General features: G+C 42.8%; 1 protein-coding gene across 2 annotated transcripts in view; it reads right to left on the minus strand.

Annotated features, from left to right (window-relative positions):
- Positions 1-26,635, minus strand: part of sipa1l2 (signal induced proliferation associated 1 like 2) — a 500,895-nt gene that overhangs the window by 35,979 nt on the left and 438,281 nt on the right. For both annotated transcript variants that reach the window (XM_072251068.1, XM_072251067.1), the window contains exons 18-19: positions 10,238-10,457; positions 5,503-5,634 (exon numbers count right to left, since the gene is read on the minus strand). In XM_072251068.1, coding sequence (XP_072107169.1) covers positions 5,503-5,634; positions 10,238-10,457 — 352 coding nt within the window. The remainder of the gene's footprint in view (positions 1-5,502; positions 5,635-10,237; positions 10,458-26,635) is intronic.

The following is a 26,635-nucleotide window of genomic DNA, read 5'->3' on the forward strand; positions in this document are numbered from 1 at the left end:
CTGCATTATCTCAACATCCTCCGCACATTTCACACTGCCACCCAGCTTTGTGTCATCTGCAAATTTGCTAATGTTACTTTTAATCCCTTCATCTAAATCATTAATGTATATTGTAAATAGCTGTGGTCCCAGCACCAAGCCTTGCAGTACCCCACTAGTCACCTCCTGCCATGCTGAAAGGGACCCATTTTAACCCTGACCTAATCACCGAACAATTTAAAATGACCAATTAAGCTATGCTAACCACGTCTTTGAGCTCTGGGAGTAAACCAAAGCACCGAGGAAAAACCCACACATTCCACGGGGAGGGCATACAGAGACTCTATACAAAGGATGCAAGAATTGAACTCTGATTCCCCGAGCTGTAATAGTGTTGCACTAACTGCTACACTACTACGGCACCCAGAAATCTGGTACAAATTCCTATACTTCATTGAAAATGATAACATGCAATCTGTTATATGCAGCTGAGTGAGAAGGCAGTGTTTTAATCCAGGAACTGCATGTTGGACAATGCAGTATTCCATTACACTGCAATGGAGCCAATGACAACATTGACTTTTGAGCTTGTGTCTATTGAGTGGAACATGAGCTCAGAGGCAAGAGTGCTCCCAATGGAAGCAAAACTGACACCATTCACTTCCCACACCGGCACATTACTTTAAATCCCTTTTGAATTGGCTCCTGGAAAATTAATGTATATTCCATATACACTAAGTGGCCACTTTATTTAGTACCTCATGTACCTAATAACGTGGCCACTAAGTGTATTTTCCTGGTCTTCTGCAGCTGTAACTCATCCACTTCAATATATTGTGCGTTCAGAGATGCTCCTTTGCACACAACTGTTATAATGTGTCTTTATTTGAGTTACAATCGCCTTCCTGTCATCTTGAACCAGTCTGGCTATTCTCCTCTGACCTCTCATTAACAATGCGTTTTTGCCCACAATACAGCCGCTTATAAGGTGTTTTTTGTTTTTATTCCATACTCTGTAAACTCTAGAGACTGTTGTCTGTGAAAATCCCAGCAGCTTCTGAGATTCTCAAACCATCCTGTCTGGCAACAACAAACATTCGATCACATTTCTTCCCCATTTTGATGTTTGGTCTGAACAACAACTGAACCTCTTGACCATGTCTACATATTCTTAATGCAATGAGGTTGCTGTCACATGATTAGCTGACTAGATATTTGCAAGGGAAGAGGTGTCCCTAATAAAGTGAGTGTACGTTCTCATTAATGCAGTGAGGTTGCTGTCACATGATTAGCTGACTAGATATTTGCAAGGGAAGAGGTGTCCCTAATAAAGTGAGTGTACGTTCTCATTAGTTTCATATAAATTAACTAGCCTATTTTTGGCTCCTTCGTTCTGAATGATAGTTCTCTCATTGACTGAACACAAGATAAATTCTGTGCAATGTATAATCATTGGACAGATCCCAGAAGCACACTTGACAGACACAGCATCACTCTGGAATCTCCAGGAATTCACAATTAATCTCCTGGACATTGCTGCAAGCATCTTAGAACTTCATGGAGGCATTCATTTTCTTTATTTTCCTGAAATACTTTTTGCGCATACAAAAATATCGAAGGGGAAAAGGATACATGAGTGTTGTGGGATATGAGGTTAATGATGTTGCCTCAAGGAATACATCAGTTCGGAGTTGGCAATTCTACTGAGAGATGATGAAAGAGATGCATTTCTCCAGATGGCTTGACAAAGTGATTGCACAGTTAGACGTAAGGCAATGTATTCTGGTGGGAAAGATAAGGAAGACAACAGTGTGAAGTGATTCACTTTGGAAGGTCGAAGTTAAGGGCAGAATATAGAGCTACACACACAACATATAACTCTGGATTTTCAGCATCTGCAGATTTTCTCATGTTAGAAAATAAAAGGGAGAGGATTCGGCCCAGTACATCAAGGCAAAATCCTCCCAACCATTGAGCACATCCACATGAAATGTTGCATAGAAAAGCAGCATCCATCATCAAAGATCCTCACCACCCAGGGCATGCTCTTTTCTTGCTGTTGCCATCAGGTAGAAGGTACGAGTACCTCAGGACTCACACCACCATGTTCAAGAACAGTTACTTCCCCTTAACCATCAGGCTCCTGAACAAAAGGGGATAACTACACTCATTCTACTGGTGTTCCCACAACCGATGGTTTCTCTTTAAGGACTCTTTACCTTCTTATTTCATGCTCGTTATTTATTGCTATTTATTTAAATTTGCACTTGCACAGTTTGTTGTTCATTAATCCTGTTTACAGTTACTGTTCTATAGATTTGCTAAGTATGCCCGCAGGAAGAGAATCTCAGGGTTATACGTGGTGACATGTAAGTACCTGATAATAAATTTTACCTTGATCTTTGAGTTAATGGCAGGGGAACAGAAGGATTTTGGAGTCCACGTCCACAGATCCCGCAAAGTTGATAGGGTTGTTAAAAAGGCATATAGAAACATAGAAAACCTACAGCACAATATAGGCCCTTCGGCCTGCGGTGCCGTGCCGAACATGTACTTATTTTAGAAATTACCTAGGGTTACCCACAGCCCTCTATATTTTCTAAGCTCCATGTACCTATCCAGAAGTCTCTTAAACCACCCTATCATATTCATATCCACCACCGTCGCCGGCAGCCATTCCACACACTCACCACCCTCTGAAAAAACTTGCCCCGACATCTTCTCTGTACCTACTTCCAAGCACCTTAAAACTGTGCCCTCTTGTGCTAGCCATCTCAGCCCTGGGAAAAAGCCTCTGACTATCCACATGATCACTGCCTCTCATCATTTCATATACCTCTATCAGGTCACCTCTCATCCTCCGTCACTCCAAAGAGAAAAGGCCAAGTTCACTCACCCTATTCTCATACAGCATGCTCCCCAATCCAGGCAACACCCTTGTAAATCTCTCTGCACCCTTTCTATAGTTTCCACATCCTTCCTGTAGTGAAGTGACCAGAACTGAGCATAGTACTCCAAGTGGGGTCTGACCAGGGTCCTATAAAGCTGTAACATTACCTCTTGGCTCTTAAACTCAATCCCACAGTTGATGAAGGCCAATGCACCATATGCCTTCTTAACCACACAGTCAACCTGCACAGCAGCTTTGAGTGTCCTATGGACTCGGACCCCAAGATCCCTCTGATCCTCCACACTGCCAAGAATCTTACCATTAACACTATATTTTGCCATCATATTTGACCTACCAAAATGAACCACCTCACAGTTATCTAGGTTGAACTCCATCTGCCACTTCTCAGCCCAGTTTTGCATCTTATCAATGTCCCACTGTAACCTCTGACAGCCCTCCACACTATCCACAACACCCCCAACCTTTGTGTCATCAGCAAATTTACTAACCCATCCCTTCACTTCTTCATCCAGGTCATTTATAAAAATCATGAAGAGAAGGGGTCCTAGAAAAGACCCCTGAGACACACCACTGGTCACGAACCTCCATGCAGAATATGACCCATCTAAAACCACACTTTGCCTTCTGTGGGAAGCTAAATCTGGATCCACAGAGCAATGTCCCCTTGGATCCCATGCCTCCTTACTTTCTCGATAAGCCTTGCACGGGGAACCTTATCAATGTGCATATGATGTGTTGATCTTCATTAGCTGGGGGAATGTTTCAGCTCTATAAAACTCTGGTTAGATCACACTTGGAATATTGTGTTTAGTTCTGATCACATTATTATAGGAAGGATGTAGAAGCTTTAGAGAGGGTGCAGAGGAGATTTACCAAGATGCTGCCTGGATTAGGGAGCATGTCTTATGAGGAGATGCTCAGCAAGCTAGAGCTTTTCTGTTTGGAGCAAAGGAGGATGAGATATGATGTAACAGAGGCATACAAGATGATAAGAAGCACAGACCAAGTGGACAGCCAGAGACTTTTTCCCAGATGGATATGGCTAATGAGGGGAATTAATTTTAAGGTGTCAGGTGGAAAGAAGAGGGGGATGTCAGAGGTAAGTTATTTTACACAGAGAGTGGTGGATGTGTGGAATGCCCTGCCAAAAGGCAGTGGTAAATTCCTCAGGGCAGAATTAAACACCCATCAGATCCAATGAAAGTGGCACTGATAGCCTTTTGTTTTTACATTCAAATTCTCGTGCAGCATCTACAAGATTTGACCAATCTAAGCAAGGAGCAGTATCAGGCAGAGGCATTAGGCCAGGAACAGTGATTCTAACCCTTCCCTTCCACACAGCCCTCCGTTTCTATCATCTATGTGCCTATCTAAGAATTTTTTAAATGCCCCTGATGTATCTACATCTAGCACCATCCCTGGTAGAGCATTCCAAGCACTCACCACTCCCGATGTAAGCAACTTACCTCTCACATCCCCCTATACCTTCCTCCAATCACCTTAAAATGATGGCCCTGGTATTAGCTATTGCCAGCTGGGAAAAATTCTCTGGCTTTCCACTTGATCTATGCCTCTAATCAACTTGTACATCTCTACTGTCACCTCTCATCTCCTTCACTTCAAACTGAAAACTCCCAGCCCACTCAGCCTATCCTCATATGACGTGCTCTCTGGTCCAGGCAGCATCCTGATAAATCTCCTGTGCACCTCTTTAAAGCTTGCACATCTTTCCTTTAATGAGGTGACCAGAACCGGGAATATTCTAAGTGTGGTATAACTCGGGTTTTATAGAGCTGCAACATTACCTTATGGCTCTTGAACTCAATCTAGTCCACTAATGAAATCCAACACACCATATGCCTTCTCAACAATCTAAGACCAAACACTTCCCAGGAAAGTTTGAACATTAGGCCTCCAAATACTCAAAGTCATGACAGAGATCTTTATTTTAATGAAAAGGTTAGATAGGGAACTTATAGAGAAATATTTCTACTTTTGGGAGTTACTAGACATCATAATTAAAGCATCATCACCAACAAAATTAAACAGAAAAAAGCCTCTTCCTCCAGCGAAAAGAGAGATTATGAAACTTGTAACCACATGAAAAAGACTGAGGTGATATATATATATACACACACATTTATCCAAAACTGGTAAATCACAATGAAGGATTCAACAGAAGGCTATCTTACTAAAATTGGATGAAATTTAGGTGGGGCCTGGTTTCTGTGTAACAGGGCTGGCAGGTCTTTTCTACTTGATGGCACCTTCACTACAAAATCCATCCAATTATTTTGCGCTTGATACCAGTTTGTGACAGAGGTTCCTATATTCTAAGTTGATGCTCCAAATTTAAAACCTGCGATACTGTAAAGACTTGTTGTAGAAGTTAGATTTGTGATTATGTTCTAGGAAACAGAACAATTTCCACATTATCTAAATGGTACAATCCCAATCTGATTTTGCATGCATTCCCATGTAGACATGGCCGCTTTTTATGTACTATGATTTGTAAAATGGAAAATCTATCTAGGCTAGTGTTGTAAATGCCTTGGATTAAAGTTAAAGATTCCTCAGACTCACTGAAAGGGGGCACAGATTTTCATTCTTACCTTCGAAAGCTCGCGCAGCATCTACGAGGTTTGACCAATCTAAGCCAGAAGCAGTATCAGGAAGAGGCATCAAGCCAGGATCGGTGAACCTCGATTTATTCACCAGGGACCCATCAGAAAACCAGAATTCCGCTGCAGAGGGACAGGGAAAAAAAATGTGCCATATTATAACACATACTTGCAATCTGTATTCTTAAATTTTTAAGAATTTATTACCACTACTGTTTTTTTATTTATTTTAGCTAAAGATACAGCTGAAGCTGGACCAACAAGCTGCATCACACAGTAATCCACGTATTTAACACTAGACTAATCACAGGACAATTTACAATGACCAACTAACCTTAAACTAACCACATCTTTGTACTGTGGGAGGAAACCCACGTGGTCATGGGGGAAACCTATAAACTTACAGATGGCACCAGAAATGAACTCCAATGCCCTGAACCATAATAGCGTCACACTAACCATGATGGTACCAAGGCACCCTTAGGCAATACGTCCTCGTCACCAGTGACAGATGGCACACTCCCATCAATGAACTGTGTCCTTGGAACAGTAGCTCTTTTCAGTACCACTTTAACAGAACAGTACACAACTGAAACTAGGTTTTACTGTGTGCTTCAGGGAATGGATTTGCTCATTTAAAATTCATTATTTTAAATGAAGTTCAGATTGCATTTGTCAATAAAAAAAATTATCCTGTCCAATGATTCCTAATATGATATAGCCCCACATATTCTAAACACAACAGGAGCAGGAACAGCCACTTACTCACTTGAGTCTGCACTATACTGTTCAGGATAGTTAACTCTGCTTCTCATTGAATGACTGGACACATAAAATTTCTCAGGTAAAATATTCTGTGCTAATTTTACCATGTGGACATAGACTAGTGGGTGGGAAGGAGGTAAGGGGGTTGTTTTGCTGTTGTGTTGTTACTGTTATAGTTGTTATTGCATGTGTGTACTATGACATATCATGTTGCCACCAGAATGTGTGGTGACACTTGTGGGCTGCCCCCAGATAATCCTTAAATTGTGTCCATTCTTAATGCAAACAATGCATTTCACTGTATGTTTTCATGTATATGTGACAAATAAATGAATATGATTCTGTATCATACACCAAGGCAGTTATATTGGAAAAAGAAAACATAAAGATCACTAAAATGTTCTTGGCATTGGCAATGGAAGTAAGCCCAGAATGGCTTCATTCATGAGTGCCCAGTTGGGGGTGGGGGGGGGCAGGGCCAGTAGGAATAAGAACTTTGCCAAGAAGATGCAACATATTCTGACTGGCAGATCAGTTGACCAGTTTTTGGACATAAAGATTTGAAAGGCTTTACCATCTTCCTAACAAAGGGAGAAAGGTAGAGTTTGCAGACAAGGCTGCCTTCTCAGTCGCAGTGTCATAAACACAAGAGATGTGTCCTGATGATGGTTCTCAGCCCGAACAGTCGACTGCTTATTCTGGTCCATAGATGCTGTCTGACTTGCTGAATTCCTTCAACATTTCAGAGCATTCACTGGTAGAGTATTTATTTCACTAAGAATAAGTCAAAAAGGATTTCATGTAATTGCTACTCTACTCTATAAATTATTCAGAAAATGAATTAGCTTGCTAATTTAGAACCATTCTTGTCTTGGCAGGTTAGAGGACTACAGAAACACAACGGGGTACAACGTTTAGCACAACTGATTTCATTGTTATAAACCATCACACAACTGGTTATTAGACGGTAATGGAATGTTTCTACAAACCATATGATCAAAACAAACTGATCTTGAACAAAAATCACAAGTTTGGTGGTTTTCTCAGTTCTGTACATGGCTAATGTATTAATGCACTGAAAGCACTTGACACGTGCTCTCAGTGCATTAATATGTCTGGCCTGTTTTAAGTCACACATGTGATATTTGTCAACCAATCCTGCTAGAGCAGGCATTCACTATGAATAGGAAATCTGCCTGAGGAGCACCCAGATTGGTGCTGGAAATCTGGTCTTCATCTTAAAATTAAGAATATGTGATCATTGTTCCCTTGATGTTCTTCCACTGAAAGGTCAGTCACTTGCCGAGGCTCATTTCCCATCACCAGGTACAGAATGGCCCTTCCTCTTATTGGACTATCTACATATTGACTTAAGAAACCCTACTGGAGGCATGTAACAAATTCTGCCCAATGTAAACCTCTTGAATTAGGGAGATTCCATCCTGTGTATATTGGGAAAGTTGAAGTCACCCAGGGCAACAACTTTGTTGTTTTTACACCTTTCCCTTATCTAGAAGGAAAGATAGAAGGATAGAAAGAAAGAATAAAGATTAACTTTATTTGTCACGGGTACTGTACATCAAAACAAAACATACAGCGAATCGTGTCAATGACCAACACAGTCCGAATGGGTACTGGGGCAACCAGCTATTGTTACCATGCTTCCAGGGCCAATGTAGCATGTCCACATCTTACTCAGTCTAACCAATACACCTTTTGGAATGTGGGAAGAAACAGCAGCACTGGAAGAAACCCACGCAGTCACGGGGAGAAAATACAAATTCCTTACAGAAAGCAGCAGGAATTGAGTCCCAGTTGCTGACATTGTAGACCATAAGATCCTACGACATAAGAGTAGAATTAGGCCATTCCATCATGGCTGATCCCAGATACGACTCAACCTCATACACCTCCTTTGATGCCCTGATGGATCAGGAAACGATCAACTTCTGCCTTAAATATACCCATGGACTTGGCCTCCACCACAGCCTGTGGCAGAGCATTCCACAGATTCACTGCTCTCTGGCTAAAAAAAATCCTCCTTACCTCTGTTCTACAAGGTCACCCCTCAATTGTAAAGCTGTGCCCTCTAGTTCTGGATACCTCTCCCCCCCCACCCCCCCCACATAGGAAACATCCTCTCCACATCCATCCTGTCTCGTCCTGTAATAGTATTATGCTATAGTATTATAGTGTAATAGTATTACGGTGACAACTGTTACGCTACTGTGCCACCCTGCCTGAGTATCTGTTCTCAACGTCCTGGTGGTTATCGGGGGAGTTTGTAATACAATCCCATGAGAGTGCTGACACCTTTCTTATTCTTGAGTTCTACCCAAACAGACTCAGTGGGTGAGCCCTCCATTATATCCCTTCTGAGTACAGCTGTGATTTTTAGACCAAAAGAGAATCCAGTTTTTAAGGACTGCTAGGGTGGAAGATGATGCAGATTTGGTGTGAATGGTCAGCCATAAATGTTGGAACAGAATCTGAAGTCATGTTGGCTGCTTGTAATCCTTCTGATAAGTTAAACACAAGAGATTCTGCAGATACGAGGAATTCTGCAGATGCTGGAAATTTAAGCAACACACATCAAAGTTGCTGGTGAACGCAGAAGGCCAGGCAGCATCTCTAGGAAGAGGTACAGTCGACATTTTGGGCCGAGACCCTTCGTCAGGACTAACTGAAAGAAGAGCTGGTAAGAGATTTGAAAGTAGGAGGGGGAGATCCAAAATGATAGAAGAAGACAGGAGGGGGAGGGATGGAGCCAAGAGCTGGACAGGTGATTGGCAAAAGGGATATGACAGGATCATGGGACAGGAGGCCCAGGGAGAAGGAAAAGGGGGAGGGGGGGAAAAACCCAGAAGATGGGCAAGGGGTATAGTCAGAGGGACAGAAGGAGAAAAAGGAGAGAGAGAGAGAAAGAAACAGAAAAAGAATGTGTGTATATAAATAACGGATGGGGTACGAGGGGGAGGTGGGGCATTAGCGGAAGTTAGAGAAGTCAATGTTCATGCCATCAGGTTGGAGGCCACGCAGACGGAATATAAGGTGTTGTTCCTCCAACCTGGGTGTGGCTTCATCTTTACAGTAGAGGAGGTTGTGGATAGACATATCAGAATGGGAATGGGATGTGGAATTAAAATGTGTGGCCACTGGGAGATCCTGCTTTCTCTGGTGGACAGAGCGTAGGTGTTCAGCAAAACGATCTTTCAGTCTGCGTTGGGTCTCGCCAATATATAGAAGGCCACATCGGGAGCACCGGACGCAGTATATCACCCCAGCCGACTCACAGGTGAAGTGTCGCCTCATCTGGAAGGACTGTCTGGGGCCCTGAATGGTGGTAAGGGAGGAAGTGTAAGGGCATGTGTAGCACTTGTTCCGCTTACAAGGATAAGTGCCCGGAGGGAGATCAGTGAGGAGGGATGGGGGGGGAACGAATGGACAAGGGAGTCGCGTAGGGAGCGATCCCTGCGGAAAGCAGAGAGAGGTGGGGAGGGAAAGATGTGCTTAGTGGTGGGGTCCCGTTGGTGGTGGCGGAAGTTACGGAGAATAATATGTTGCACCTGGAGGTTGGTGGGGTGGTAGGTGAGGTTCAGGGGAACCCTATTCCTAGTGGGGTGGCGGGAGGATGGAGTGAGAGCAGATGTGCATAAATCTGGAAATCTAGAGTAATGCATACAAAATGCTGGAGGAACTCAGCAGATCACGCTGTATCTGTGGAAAGGAATAAACAGTTGATGTTTCAGGCCAAGACCTTTCATCAGGAGAGATATGATTAAAGGTCCGTACATATATGTTCTTGTGCTACAGGTTTTCCTGAAATTATTGTAACATTTAGATCCAGAAGTAGTTTCTAATAATTTCACATTCACCGTTAGGAATGCAGTATCTCCAAAGAAGGTAAAGCACTATGTTACACTGAATATTCTATGATAAGGTTTTGCTGCTATATACTTACTTCGTAGACCAGAGGCGGAGGGACTCAGTGAGGCACGTGGGGGCAGAGTGCAGTGGTATGGTGGGGTGGTGCTGAATAGGATGTCATTTGGCAGTGCTTGTTCAAGCATCGAGCTCCGGGAGCTGTTGTATGAAGAGCCTCGCCGGTTGCTGCATATACTTTCATCAGAGAGTGTGCGATACAAGGATTTCCTTGGTGACAAGTTCCCAGAAACTGAAATCTTTGTGTCAAGGGGAAAAGAAGCAGTAAAATTAAACAACCTGTATTCTTAAACTTGACTTTACAATAAAACAGCATTGAAAAGTTGTATATGGAGTGTAGCATTATTTCATTTACATTGGAAAAAGAACTTCAAACATAGAACACTACAGCACAGTACAGGCCTTTCAGCCCACAATGTTGTGTCCACCTTTAAACCTACTACGGTCAGTTTAATCCTTCCTTCCTACAGTGCCCTCCATTTTTCTATCAACCATGTGCCACCTTACATGGTAACACCTTTTATGATGGGCTCTGTATGATTATCCTTTTGATAAAAAAACACATACTGGCTTTATGCTGGCTATCTTTTCTCTTTCTTTCCAGTCCTGATGAATGGTCTTGACCAAAATATCAACTGCTCATTTTCAGATACAGATGTTGCCTGACCTGCAGCATTTAGAGTGTTAATACTGATAACTACATATAGTTTCCCCAAGTTAAAGATCAACAAGGATCTCACTCTGTAATCAGCAGGCAAAAGATTTAAGGCCCAATCCATAATCATGTATATGCATGTAATCAGACTATCCCAGTGAGGGGATATTAGGAGATATCAAGACCATGGGGACACTGTAACAAGTTCTCAGTGGTTGCTCATATAGTCACATACATCAGCACTTTTTCATCAGCCTCCATTTCTGGGATATGTCCAGTTGCATCCTAAAGAGGCTGTGAAATACATTATCAGGTTTTGAAGCACAAGCTATAGAAATATTTTAACAATAGTTTGGAAAGCTGTTAAAATAAAATTGATTCCAATCAGAATGGTGCTTTTACAGGGATTGCTAGTGCCATTGAAAGCAAAGCTGATGAAGCTGTTTAGTTACAAGCTCACTCACCAAATAACTGTGGTTAATATTAAGATGATGAGTATTTTAATAGTTTTATGCAAGTGCAAAGCCAAGGAATTCATTAAAAATTCTTCCCTCTTTCTTGGGTCTGAACTTAGTCAAAAAGTAACGTAGCAACCATTAACACAAGAGATTCTGCAGATGCTGGAAATCCAGAGGAACAAATACAAAGTGCTGGAGGAACTCAGCTGGTCAGGCTGCTTTTATGGAGAGAAGTGAACAGCTGACTTTTCAGACCATTCATCAGGATATTTTCCAATCCTCATGAAAGGCCTCTGATCTAAAGCAATGTCTGTGGATGTTATGTCACAGATACTGCCTAACCTTCTGAATATTTCCAACATTTCATTTTTTAATTTAGCATTTATAGGACTACTTCGCCACATGAAAAAATCCAGAAGCGCATAGGTTAACAATGGCCATGAAATCTACACCATCTAGACTTCTTATATCAGCTCTGTGCAGTATACACTGCACTGTATAATTTAAACAGAACAGTCAGCCTTCAAGTTACCTTGCAATCACTGAACAGCATGGTAATCATTAGTGACACCTGAAATTTGGAGATGGGGAGGTGGAGATGAGAGAAGAGATGTGCTGATTGACAAGCTGACTACTTATCTTGAGAAATGCTCAACACAATGTCTAATGGCAGATTTCAAATATATCTTACACAGCCACTGAAATCTAGATAAAAATCAAATAAAGCTTTTCTAACCTAATGACAGTGATGGCTCTCAGGAAGATGTGAGGCCTGCTGCCCTGGCAGTATTTATTAAAAGGATATCTATTGCCCTGCATGATTTTAATATGAAATGACTATTTTAATATCATGCCTTTCTGCATTGATTAACGGCATGTGATGTACAGCTTCATTTAGATAACAAAGCATCAAGGATTTTGCAAAGGAGAGGATGCTCTATCAGTGTAGGCTGTTAGCATTTCAACTATACTACCCCACTGTGACTGGATTTTTCTATATTTAGTTAGGCATTCTGCACTTAAAAAAATAAAACATTTCCATATTTCCCTTTTATTATCTTATTTTATGGTTCTTTCTACTGCCAGTTTCCAATCCTTCCTCCACAAGAAATAATTAGTTCTCCCACCAACCCATGACTAACAGAAATTCTTTCTGTTTGTCACTGCCCGGCAGGAGTAGCACTTTAGTGAAGTTCCCATTTGCCTCTCACTATCACTACCATCACCGGTTGCTCATTTAACTGACAAGCAACACTCTCAGGCATGGAAGTGGTCTGGGATGAAGCCACCATGAGGGACTACTTGCTGTTTTGCAATAACAAGCTAATTCCAGTGTTCTGCTCCATTCTGTCCCCGAATACAAGGGTACTACCTTTCTGATCACCCACATGGTCAAAGTCTTTGAGGGTCATGATAGAATGGCAAAGCAGACACGAGGAGTCAAATGGCCTAATTCTGCTCCTATGTCTTATCGTGTAAATGTCGCACTGCCCTAATCAGTAGGAGAACAGGACTCACTTGAGGTCAGAAGCACATACCACACAAAAGCTCTATTCCCTGCCTCTGTGAAGGGGCTGAACATGGACCATTAAGTTTTATTCCACCTGCACGGTAAGCGAAGCAAGGTCAAATTAATCATGTATTTCCTTTATTTTTGTCCAGTACACACACTGCAGACAGAATAGGCAAACAACTTTGTGTATAGAGTTAGTTTCAAAGTATTGGAACTAGAATTGGTTGATTATTTCACATATACCAAGGTACAGTGAAAAACCTGTCCTGCATACTGTGTTCATACACATCAAATTGTTGCACAGTACACTGAGGCCTGTCTGTATGTATGAATGGGTTGTTTTGTAGCTTTTGTTGCTGCTGCTTGTGTTCTTCTGATGAGCATTATAGGCATGCTATGTCGGTACTAGAAAGTGTGGGAACACTTGCAGGCTGCCTCAAATACATCCTTAGGTTGTATTGGTTGTCAATGCAAATTGCACATTTCACTGTATCCAAACTATATGTTTTGATATACATGTGATAAATAAATTAATTAATGGGAAGTAATACAAGGCAACAGAATGCAGAGTAAAATGCACAGCTGCAGGGAAAGTGCAGGGCAGGAAAACAATAGGGTACAAGATCATAATATGTTAGATTGTGGGCTCAAGAGTCCATCATATTGTACATGGGAACCATTCAAAATATTAATGACCTTGCACCTCTCTGACAATGGAAATCTGCCTAAAGGAATAAAATGAAAAACATACAGCACAAGATCTGCACATATTGCAGTTCCCCTCCCTTTGGAAAATGGTTTGCAATTCAAGTGAAAAGTGTGAAAGTTTACAGGTCTGCTCTGTTTCTCTCTCTCTCCCCTATACTGTAACTCATCATCTGCAGGTCCACAGGCAGTACAGAAATGGAGGTCTCAGGATGCCACCGTATCACTGCAACCAACACACAGGAAATGTAAATACGACTAAACAGTTGACAACATGACCCTCTGCAGTGGAATCATTCAACACTTGAACTCCACCCAGGTGTAATTTCATGTGATGACATGTTCTGTCATCAGACCAGGTTTGCCAGGAGGATAAATTAACTTTTATCAGGTGTTCTGTTTTTGCTAGCATCAAATCTACAAAAATAGAATCGCCAAGTGATGTTCTCAACCAGGATTTAGGTAACTGAAATTGAAGTTACAGCTCAGAACTTCAGTTGAATGTTTGACAGAAGCATGGAGCAGGGGTTTCCACTCTAATCCCATTTACTGCCTTTCTTCTACCTATTAATCATATAACTTAAAATAAATAATAAACAGAAGAGATTCTGCAGATGCTGGAAATCCAGAGCAACACAACCAAAATGCTAGAGGAACTCAACAGCTCAAGCAGCGTCAAAGGACAGGAATAAACAGTTAATGGTTTGAGTTGAGATCATTCATCAGGTCCTCTGAGTGTGCTTATGCATGTCAAAAAAATGTCTGTGTGTGTGGAAGAATTCAATAAGTAGTGCAAAAAGGGAGCAAAAATAGTGAGGTAGCATGTATGGGTTGGTTCATTGTCCTTGATGATGGGGAGACTAGTGCCCATAATGGAACTGGCTAACGCTTGAAGGAGGTAGGTCACCTACCCAGCTCACTGAGTCCTTCCAGCATTTTCCATTTGATTTTATGCTTTGTTTTATGGGAAGTTGAAAGGCCAGCATCATCTAGGACAGGCATGGTGAACAGAGTATGCCCAAACAGGTGAAAATCTTTAAAAAAATATTCTTTTGTGTGTCATGATAATTGTCAGCAGAGATTATCTTTGATTAATGAATTAGTAACAATAATTATGAGCTTTTTTAAGGAAAAAAGGATGAGTCCTGTTATTTACATATATTCATCATTTTACAATTAATAAATGTATAACAGAAACAGATTGAAATAAATGAAGCATTATAGAAAACCTGTTCAAAAATTATTAATATGAAAAACAACATCATTTATAAATAGTATTGTTATTGTAATCATTTGCTATACAAATATTAATGTGCACATGTCGTCTGTAAGGATTTCAAAACATATCATCCAATGTCACATGCTCTTGTAACCATCTAGGTGAAGTCAAGCCAGTGTGAGATATTTCCTGTGAAACCACCTCACTGCTCTGCCTCTCAATCATAGCAGATTTATTTTCCATCTCAACCCTATTCTTCTGCCTTCTGCCCAGAATCTTTGACATCCTTACCAATCAAAAACCTACCAACTTCCACTTTAAATGCCTCCAATGGTGGCAATGAATTCCACAGGTTCACCACTCCCTGGCTAAAGAAATTCCTCCTTCTCTCTGCTCTAAAAGGCCATCCTTGTATTCTGAGGTTTTGGCCTCTGGACCTAGACTCTCCAACTTTTGGAAGTTTTCTCTCCCCTTCTAGTTGTAAAAATCATTCACTGCTTCATTTGGCAGTATGATAATCATTATGTCTTTTTTTTATTATGGGTGAAGTTTAAAGAATTGAGGGACGGTATTGCATGCCAGTTCTCAGATGTTTTATTCTCCCCAAGTCCATTTATGAATATTTTTCCACGATGATAGTTTTGGACTTAAGTCCAGGTTTGCCTTTTATTTAGGATAAGACATCCCCTCCAAAGGTTGAACAATATTCCAGTAATGAATGAGATATGTGTTGCGCAAGTCAGAACATCAGCTGTCTTTAGCCGTGGGCCTTGTTCTGAACGTAATCTATTAAGATTGCACTATAAATCAAGAGGATGTTTCCATCCATTTACAGAGCACAACAGAACCAAATTTGTCCCAGAAATGATTCTGACACAGTTGTGAGATGTAAATTTAACCCAAATAAATGGAAGTTTGTTCTTCCCATCTAAAGCTCTGTTTTAAATTGAATTTGAAGGAAAATTTCATATTTATCCAAAGGAACATATTCCCAAGGCAGTAATCCTTATAGGTCTGCAGATGCCAAGGTCTCAAACTACTGATGCCAGATAAAACTTGTTGTCGGGAAACTCTTTGAAATCTAGCAGACAGAAGGGAAAAGTTTAATATATCAGATAAGCTGAAATGGTAATTATAAAACACTCAGTAGGTCAGGCAGCACCCGTGAAAAGAGAACCAAAGTTAATGTTTCAAATCTTCATCAGCAGTAAATGTTTTAATAAAGCTTTGACAAGTTATATTATCAGATATTGCAAGAAACAATCCCCTTCCCACCAGCACTTACAGGGAGTGAAGATTTGCCTATTGAAATGTTTTCTCTCAGCTTTTTCCTAAATCCCATTCTAATACAATGGAACATGAATACCTCTGCTGGCCAATCATAAGGAGGTGCCAGAATCATATGGGGAGCTTAGCTCCCTCCACCATGGGGCTCACCTCTTGCAGGGAAAAAAAACAACTGTGTCTGTTTATAATTTTACTGGGGAGGCATAGCTTAGGTTGGTAAGTGAAGAAGTCAAGTCAAGTCGTCTTTATTGTCATTTCCACCATAACTGCTGGTACAGTACACAGTAAAAATGAAACAACAATCCTCCAGGACCATGGTGCTACATGAAACAACACAAAACTACACTAGACTTCAGGCCTACACGGGACTACATAAAGTGCACAAAACAGTGCAAGACAGTACAATAATTAATAAACAAGACAATAGGCACAGTAAAGGACAAATTACAAAAATAAATGATGTAAATGTAAATGTAAACAATGTAAACAGTGTTTTAGCAGGAATTGAGAAAGAAACGAGCAAAAATTGCAAAGGGAGTGGAGTGGTATTCAGTTGAGTGTGCGCGTGTGTGTGTATAATATTGTTATTCCTGTGCTAAGCGAAGGGGTTAGTGGGACTTCATTGCACAGCAATGTTTTCTAAAATGAAAACCAGATGTGTATGTTGTATTGTTTGTTCACATCCCACTCGTTTGACCAAGAAGGGCTTTCTTTATGTTCCTTAGACGGGGAAAGGAAAGTTGGCCACACAGTTTGGGGGTTTTATTGTTTATATAACATTCCAAACAGTAAAGACTAAAGATAAAGATCAGCTTTATTTTGTCATATGCACACTGAAACTTACAGTGAAATGTGCATTTTGCATCAATTCAAATCAGTGAGGATTCCCACACTTCCAGCTCCAACATTGCACGCCCACAACTTACTAACCTTAACTGTACATCTTTTTGGAATGTGGAAGGAAACCAAAGCACCCAGAAGAAACGCAGGCAGTCACATGGAGAATGTATGAGCTCCTTACAGACAGTGGCAGGAAATAAACCCTGATCCTCTCTCGATAACTAATAGGAACAGATTTATAGTACTGTGGTAGCATTGACAATGTTCTAATCTGTTCTGCATTTCATTTACATACATGATTTGTTGCTCAGTTAAATCATGGTTGTCTTTTTATACCCTTTTAACTACTTCTATGAAACTATGAAATTCCTCCATATACCTGTCTAGTAGTCTCTTAAATTTCACTAGTGTATCTGCCTCCACCACTGACTCAGGCAGTGCATTCTATGCACCAACCACTCTCTGAGTAAAAAACCTTCCTCTAATATCCCCCTTGAACTTCTCACCCCCTACCTTAAAGCCATGTCCTCTTGTATTCAGCAGTGGTGCCCTGGGGAAGAGGCACTGGCTGTCCACTCTATCTATTCCTTTTAATATCTTGTATACCTTTATCCTGTCTCCACTCAGCCTCCTTCTCTCCAAAGAGTAAAGCCCTAGCTCCCTTAATCTCTGATCATAATGCATACTCTCTAAACCAGGCAGCATCCTGGTAAATCTCCTCTGTACCCTTTCTAATGCTTCCACATCCTTCCTATAGTGAGGCGACCAGAACTGGACACAGTACTCCAAGTGTGGCCTAACCAGAGTTTTATAGAGCTGCATCATTACATCGTGACTCTTAAACTCTATACCTCGACTTATGAAAGCTAACACCCCATAAGCTTTCTTAACTACCCTATCCACTTGTGAGGCATCTTTCAGGGATCTGTGGACATGTACCCCCAGGTCCCTCTGCTCCTCTTCACTACCAAGTATCCTGCCATTTACTTTGTACTCTGCTTGGAGTTTGTCTTTCCAAAGTGTACCACCTCACACTTCTCCAGGTTGAACTCCATCTGCCACTTCTCAGCCCACTTCTGCATCTTATCAATGTCTCTCTGCAATCTTCGACAATCCTCTACACTATCCACAACACCATCAACCTCTGTGTCATCTGCAAACTTGCCAACCCACCCTTCTACCCCCACATCCACGTCGTTAATAAAAATCACGAAAAGTTGAGGTCCCAGAACAGATCCTTGTGGGACACCACTAGTCACAACCCTCCAATCTGAATGTACTCCCTCCACCACGACGCTCTGCTTTCTGCAGGCAAGCCAATTCTGAATCCACCTGGCCAAACTCCCCTGGATCCCATGCCTTCTGACTTTCTGAATAAGCCTACTGTGTGGAACCTTGTCAAATGCCTTACCAAAATCCATGTAGATCACGTCCACTAAACTACCCTCATCTATATGCCTGGTCACTTTCTCAAAGAACTCTATCAGGCTTGTTAGACATGATCTGCCCTTCACAAAGCCATGCTGACTGTCCCTGATCAGACCATGATTCTCTAAATGTCCACAGATCCTATCTCTAAGAATCTTTTCCAACAGCTTTCCCACCACAGACGTAAGGCTCACTGGTCTATAATTACCTGGACTATCCCTACTACCTTTTTTGAACAAGGGGACAACATTTGCCTCCCTCCAATCCTCCGGTACCATTCCCGTGGACAGCGAGGACATAAAGATCCTAGCCAGAGGATCAGCAATCTCTTCCCTCGTCTCGTGGAGCAGCCTGGGGAATATTTCACCAGGCCTCAGGGACTTATCCGTCATAATGTATTTTAACAACTCCAACACCTCCTGTCCCTCAATGTCAACATGCTCCAGAACATCAACCTCACTCATATTGTCCTCAACAGCGTCAAGTTCCCTCTCACTGATGAATATTGAAGAGAAGTATTCATTGAGGACCTCGCTCACTTCCACAGCCTCCAGGCACATCTTCCCACCTTTATCTCTAATCGATTCTATCTTCACTCCTGTCATTCTTTTACCCTTCACATAATTGAAGAATGCCTTGGGGTTTTCCTTTACCCTACTTGCCAAGGCCTTCTCATGCCCCCTTCTTGCTCTTTTCAGCCCCTTCTTAAGCTCCTTTCTTGCTTCCCTATATTCCTCAATAGTCCCATCTGATCCTTGCTTCCTAAACCTCATGTATGCTGCCTTCTTCCACCGGACTAGATTTTCCACTTCACTTGTCACCCATGGTTCCTTCACCCTACCATTCTTTATCTTCCTCACCGGGTCAAATTTATCCCTAACATCCTGCAAGAGATCTCTAAACATCGACCACATGTCCATAGTACATTTCCCTCCAAAAACATCATCCCAATTCACACCCACAAGTTCTAGCCTTATAGCCTCATAATTTGCCCTTCCCCAATTAAAAATTTTCCTGTCCTCTCTGATTCTATCCTTTTCCATGATAAAGTTAAAGGCCAGGGTGCGGTGGTCACTGTCCCCCAGATGCTCACCCACTGAGAGATCTGTGACCTGACCCAGTTCGTTACCTAATACTAGATTTATTATGGCATTCCCTCAAGTCGGCCTGTCAACATACTGTGACAGGAATCCATCCTGGACACACTTAACAAACTCTGTCCTGTCTAAACCATTGGAACTAATCAGGTGCCAATCACTATTAGGGAAATTAAAGTTACCCATGATAATAACCCTGTTATTTTTGCACCTTTCCAAAATCTGCCTCCCAATCCGCTCCTCTGTATCTCTGCTGCTACCAGGGGGCCTATAGAACACTCCCAATAGAGTAACTGCTTCCTTCCTGTTCCTGACTTCCACCCATACTGACTCAAAAGAGGATCCTGCTACATTACCCACCCTTTCTGTAGCTGTAATAGTATCCCTGACCAGTAATGCCACCCCTCCTCCTCTCCCCCACCCCTCCTCCTCTCCCCCACCCCATCACTTTTAAAGCACTGAAATCCAGGAATATTGAGAATCCATTCCTGCCCTGGTGCCTGCCAAGTCCGTGTAATGGTCCGTAAACACAAAATACCCTGCAGATGCTGGGTTCAAAGCAACACGCACAACACGCTGGAGGAACTCAGCAGGTCGGGCGGCATCCGTGGAAATGGTCGGTTAACATTTTGGGCCGGAACCCTTTGTCAAGGCCCGAAACGTTGACTGATTGTTTCCACGGATGCTGCCCGACCTGCTGAGTTCCTCCAGCGTGTTGTGCGTGTTTCTCTGTAACGGCCACTGCATCATAATTCCATGTATGTACCCAAGCTCTCAGTTCATCACCTTTGTTCCTGATGCTTCTCGCACTTTAACCCTTCTACCTTACTACCTTTACACCCTTTGTTCTGCCTCTCTTTCCTCAAAGCCTCTTTAAATGTTAGATCTGGCTTTACTCCATGCACTATACTTGCAGTTCTTGCATGACCTTTATCCTCCACCACCTCAGTATCTGCTCTAACTCTCTGGTTCCCCTCCCCCTGAAAATCTAGCTTAAACCCCCTGGAGCAGCACTAGCAAACCTTCCCGCAAGGATGTTAGTCCCCCTCCAGTTCAGGTGCAACCCATCCCGTCGGAACAGGTCCCACCTTCTCTGGAACAAGGCCCAATTGTCCAGAAACATGAAGCCCTCCCTCCTGCACCAACTCCTTAGCCACGTATTTAGCTGCATTATCTTCCTATTTCTACCTTCACTAGCACATGGCACGGGTAGCAATCCTGTGATTGCAACCCTGGAGGTCCTGTCCTTCAACTTTGCACCTAACTCCCTAAACTCTCTTTGCAGGACCTCCTCCTCCTTCCTATCCACGTCATTGGTCCCTACATGGACAACATGGCTGCTCACCCTCCCTCTTGAGAATACTGAGAACTTGATCCGAGATATCGCGGACTCTGGCACCAGGGAGGCAACAGACCATCCGGGACTCTCGATCTCTCCCAAAAAAGCTCTTATCTGTCCCCCTAAGTATCGAATCCCCTATCACTTCTGCTCTCTTCTTTTCCCTCCTTCCCTTCTGAGCTGAGGGTCCAGTCTCGGTGTCAGAGACGCGACCACTGCAACTTGTCCCTGGTAGGTCGTCCCCACCAACAGTATCCAAAACGATGTACTTATTGTTGATGGGAATGGCAACAGGGGTGCTCTGCTCTTTCTGTCTATTCCCCTTCCCTCTTCTGACAGTCACCCAGCTACCTGTCTCCTGACTTTAAAGGGTGACTAACTCCCTGAAACTCCTGTCTATTTCTGCCCTTACAGTACGCTGTACTGTAATGACTCATCATTTCCACTGATGCTGCCCGACTTGCTGAGTTCCTCCAGTGTACTGTAAGTGTTGCTTTGATCCCAGCATCTGCAGATTATTTTGTGTCTATTTCTGCCTCTGCCTCACGAATGATCCAAAGTTCATCCAGTTTCCTAACTCAGTTTGTCAGGAGCTGCAGCTGGAAGCACCTTTTACAGGTGTAGTTATCAGGGACAATTGTGCTCGCCCTGACTTCCCACATCCTGCAAAAGGAGCACTCAACTGCCCTAACTGCTGCCTCCATTACCTACTCCTAAATTAATTAGATTAATTAAAGGAACTTATCTGGCCTCACCTCACTGGGAGCAAGCTTGACCTCAGCCTCTGCTCGCCAAAGCCTCTGGAGTTAAGCCTTCCCACTACTCCATCGCCTGCTCCTACGACTCCCACTCTGTTAACCTGCTCACTTTTTAAGCTCTCCTGCTGTCTCACAGGCCGACCTTCACGCACTTGCGCAGTCATGCCCCGTTCAAACTGCTGAAGAAATTACCTCCCCTTCTCAATCTGCTCGTTTTAAACTCTCCTGCTGTCTCACAGGCCGACTTTCATGTGCTTGCGCAGTCGTTCAAACTACCGAAGAAATGACCTCCCACAGAACCTCTTATCTGTCCCCTTAACTATCGAATGTGTGTGTGTGTGTGTGTGTGTGTGTGTGTGTGTGTGTATGTGTACCGAGTTCTTCGGACTGGAAGTCAGCTTGAAGAAGACAGAAGTTCTCCATCAGCCCGCACCTCAGGAAGATTACCACCCTCCCTGCATCACCATCGGTGAGGTAGAGCTGAAGACAGTCCACCAGTTCAGCTACCTGGGATGCACCACCTCGTCAGATGCCAAGATCGACAAAGAGATTGACAACAAAGGCAAACAGCGCATTCGGCAGGCTGTACAAAAGAGTCTGGAACAACAAGCATTTGAAGAAAGGCACAAAGATCAGCGAGTACAGAGCTGTTGTGCTCACCACCCTCCTGTACGGCTCCGAGTCGTGGGTCACCTACCATCACTACCTACGACTCCTTGAGCGTTTACACCAACATTGCCTCCACACCATCCTCAACATCCACTGCAGTGGCTTCGTCACCAACACCGAAGTTCTCGAACAGACGGAGGTCACCAGCATCGAGGCCATGTTGTTGAAGACGCAGCTGCGCTGGGCAGGGCACATCTCCAGGATGGAGGATCATCGCCTGCCCAAGATTGTGCTGTATGGCGAACTCTCCACTGGCCACCATGATGGAGGGGCACCGAAGAAGAGGTACAGGGACTCTCTGAAGAAATCCCTTGGTGCCTGTCACATTGACCATCTCCAGTGGTCTAATCTAGCCTCCGATCGCGAGGCCTGACTGCACGCAGGGCTGGCATTGAGGACAAAAGGAGAAGGAGGAAGAACTGTGACACAGCAGCACCAAACCCAGAACAGAATTTCATTTGCAACCGCTGTGGCCGGGCCTGCCTGTCCCGTATTGGCCTCGTCAGCCACCAGTGAGCCTGCAGCAGACGTGGGCAGCCCCCTTCCTAAATCTTTGTTCGCGAAGCCAAGCCATGATGATGTATTTATAGCTGTGATAATAAATCTGATGCTGATTTTGATTTGACATGGTTATGTTGGGAGAAGTATTATGAGCTTTCAGGAGAGCTGCAGAGGTTTTAGGAACTATTTTCAGACCCACGATTCCTGGCTGGCAACAGTGGAACAGAAGATTGGAGAGAAATGAGGAATATAGACATATTATGCTGTAAGAATAGTGGAATTTTTATTATAATTCTATGATGAGCCAACTGTTCTCTGATTTACAGAGAACGTGCGATAACCTACTTCTTTGGGATCCTCCCTGGGTACTTCAGTCTGAGGTTGAGAATCTTATTAGCATCCAAAATGATATCAGCTTTACCAACCTCCCCATCTGAAGACAGATGGAATAGAATCACAGAATCAAACTTGGGCAGTGAGCAGGAAGCTGGTGAACAGCCTGCCCATTGAGCATATTCTCCAAAGCTGCAGGGAAACTGGCTAATACTGACTGCTCAGTATGAATACCAAAAAATCAAGGGCACATTTAAAAAAGGCTCAAATGAAGAAATGAAATTTGAAAGAGAAAGAAGTTGCATAATAAGTGTACTTCATGGCCTGAGGATATTCCAAAAAGCTTTACAGAGATTAGAGTACTTTTGAAGAGTATTTCCCATTACATTTAATTTGCATAATGCAAGGTTAACAGAAAACCGTCAATTAAGTGTCCAAGCAACACACACAAAATGCTGGAGGAATTCAGCAGGCCAGGCAGCATCTGTGGAAAAGAGTACGGTAAATATTTCGGGCCAAGACCCTTCATCAGTACAGGTTAAATAACCAGTTACTGTGTTTCAGTGATGCTAGCTGAGACAGAAATTGCCACGGACACTAATGATAACTCTCCCACTCTTCTTTGAAACAGTATTCACAAGTTGTTATCCAAATGTACAATTCCTTAGTTCAACACTGCCGCAACAATGCACTGGAATAGGAGGAAGGGAAAAGTGGATTGCATTGAAATGCTACATTCTCGGGTTAGGGAGTATGTGCTGAGGGATGCGCTGAAGCTCGGTGCAGCCAATGCCAAGACTCTGTGGGAAGGGCCATGGTATAGAGCCTGTGTGATAGCCTCATAAACATTTCATCGAGTGCTTGTTTAAAGAGGGAAAATATTGACACATTGGTGCTTTGCAAGAGGAAGTATTGATTCAAAAACATAAATTAGCTTTATTTGTCACATGTACATCGAAACACACAGTGAAATGCATCGTTTTTATCAAATCAGCAAGGTTTGAGCTGGGCAACCTGTAAATGTCGTCACACTTCTGGTGCCAACGTAGCCCGCCCACAACTTACAATCCCTAACCACACGCCTTTGGAACGTGGGAGGAAACTGGAAAACCCAGAAGAAAGCTATAGGGTCACAGGCAGAACATACAACTTCCTTACAGATAGTGGCAGGAATCGAATCCCGAATGGTGATCGCTGGTGCTTTATTAATACTACGTCAACTTCTTTGCTGCTGTGCTGGCCCCAATGTGAGTACGAAACCAGGCATGAATATTGTATTATCTGTATATACTTTTGAAATTAAACAATGGATTGTGTTCATTGGAAATGATGTCGAGATAGCCAGAGAAAGGTGGCAGGGTGGGGGAAGGGTCAGGGTATACCCCATGGACTCCTCATTCCAACGGCCATCTTTGTATATGGCAACATTAGAGCCTGAATAAGTAAGTAGCAAACAACACTGCATTTGAAACTACCCATCCCTGGTAATGAGAGGGAAAGGCCACACAATGCTCCATTCAGTTGATACAAGAGACTACAAATGCTGGAATCTGGAGCAACACACACAAAATACTGACCTCAGCAAGTCAGACAGCATTTAGAGAGAAAATAAATCGTTAGCATTTCAGGTGAAGGGTTTCAGCCTGAAATGTTCACTGCATTCCCTTCCATAGATGCTAGGCATAGTAGGACTAGGCAGAAAATGATTCGGCACAGCCAGGAAGGGCCAATAGGCCTGTTTCTGTGCTGTAGTTTCTATGGTTTCTATGGTTTTCTATGCTGCAGCATTTTGTGGAGTTCCTCCAGCATTGTGTGTGTGTTGCTCTTTGTGGGTGATGTTTTTGCCAACATCTGGAAAAGGATGCAGTGGTGTTTGTTTAGGTTCATCCTAAGTTCTGTATAAGGTACGACTTTGGTGCTCTGCAGGCCGTTCCCTGGAATACACAATGAGGCACACAAAGACAATTGTCTGAAATTCTGTCCATTGGTCTTCCAGTGCCAGGAGGTATCTGGAAGTGAATGCTGCCAACTGACACATCTCAAGTTGCAGTACATGCTGAAGGACACACTGAAGCTTGGTGTGGTCACTGCAGAGTCTCTGTGGGGAAAGACCACAGTGTAGGGTCTTGCTGCTGTTGGACACCGAAGGACTGTGTATAACAGCATCTCAAACACTTCACTGATGGAACACTTCGAGATTAAACATCAGTGAAATTGGCATGTTAGGAGTAAGCCTGATACAGGGAATGAAGGTGAATAAGTGTCCTGCTTGTATTACTGCATATTTTAATGAATAAAGTTTAGTAAAAGGCCTAGATAGAGTGTACATGGAGAGGATGTTACCATTAGTGGAAGAATTTTGGGTCAGGAAACACAGCCTCAGAATACAAGGACATCCCTTTAGAACAGAGATGAGGAAGAATTTCTTCAGCCAGAGGTTGGTGAATCTATTTATGGAATTAATTGCCACAAACTTCAAAGGGGAAATTTTGAGAGTACAGAGTTTGTATGTTCCTGTCAGGATTAAAGGCAAATTGAATAGGAATAAGGAACCTTGGTTCTCAAGGGATATTGCAACTCTTATAAAGAAGAGGGAGTTGTATGAAATGTATAGGAAACGGGGTAAATCAGGTGCTTGAGGAGTATAAGAAGTGCAAGAAAATACTTAAGAAAGAAATCAGGAGGGCAAAAAGAAGACATGAGGTTGCCTTGGCAGTCAAAGTGAAGGATAATCCAAAGAGCTTTTACAAGTATATTAAGAGCAAAAGGATTGTAAGGCATAAAATTGGTCCTCTTGAAGATCAGAGTGGTCAGCTTTGTGCGGAACCAAAGGAAATGGGGGAGATCTTAAATAGGTTTTTTGCGTCTGTATTTACTAAGGAAGCTGGCATGAGATCTATGGAATTGAGGGAATCAAGTAGTGAGACCATGGAAACTGTACAGATTGAAAAGGAGGAGGTGCTTGCTGTCTTGAGGAAAATTAAAGTGGATAAATCCCCGGGACCTGATAGAGTGTTCCCTTGGACCTTGAAGGAGACTAGTGTTGAAATTGCGGGGGCCCTGGCAGAAATATTTAAAATGTCGCTGTCTACGGGTGAGGTGCCGGAGGATTGGAGAGTGGCTCATGTTGTTCCGTTGTTTAAAAAAGGATCAAAAAGTAATCCGGGAAATTATAGGCCGGTGAGTTTAACGTCAGTAGTAGGTAAGTTATTGGAGGGAGTACTAAGAGACAGAATCTACAAGCATTTGGATAGACAGGGGCTTATTAGGGAGAGTCAACATGGCTTTGTGCGTGGTAGGTCATGTTTGACCAATCTGTTGGAGTTTTTCGAGGAGGTTACCAGGAAAGTGGATGAAGGGAAGGCAGTGGATATTGTCTACATGGACTTCAGTAAGGCCTTTGACAAGGTCCCGCATGGGAGGTTAGTTAGGAAAATTCAATCGCTAGGTATACATGGAGAGGTGGTAAATTGGATTAGACATTGGCTCGATGGAAGAAGCCAGAGAGTGGTGGTAGAGAATTGCTTCTCTGAGTGGAGGCCTGTGACTAGTGGTGTGCCACAGGGATCAGTGCTGGGTCCATTGTTATTTGTCATCTATATCAATGATCTGGAT

Source organism: Mobula birostris, chromosome 2 (genome assembly GCF_030028105.1).
Source record: "Mobula birostris isolate sMobBir1 chromosome 2, sMobBir1.hap1, whole genome shotgun sequence".
In the NCBI taxonomy this organism is placed as follows: Eukaryota; Metazoa; Chordata; class Chondrichthyes; order Myliobatiformes; family Myliobatidae; genus Mobula; species Mobula birostris.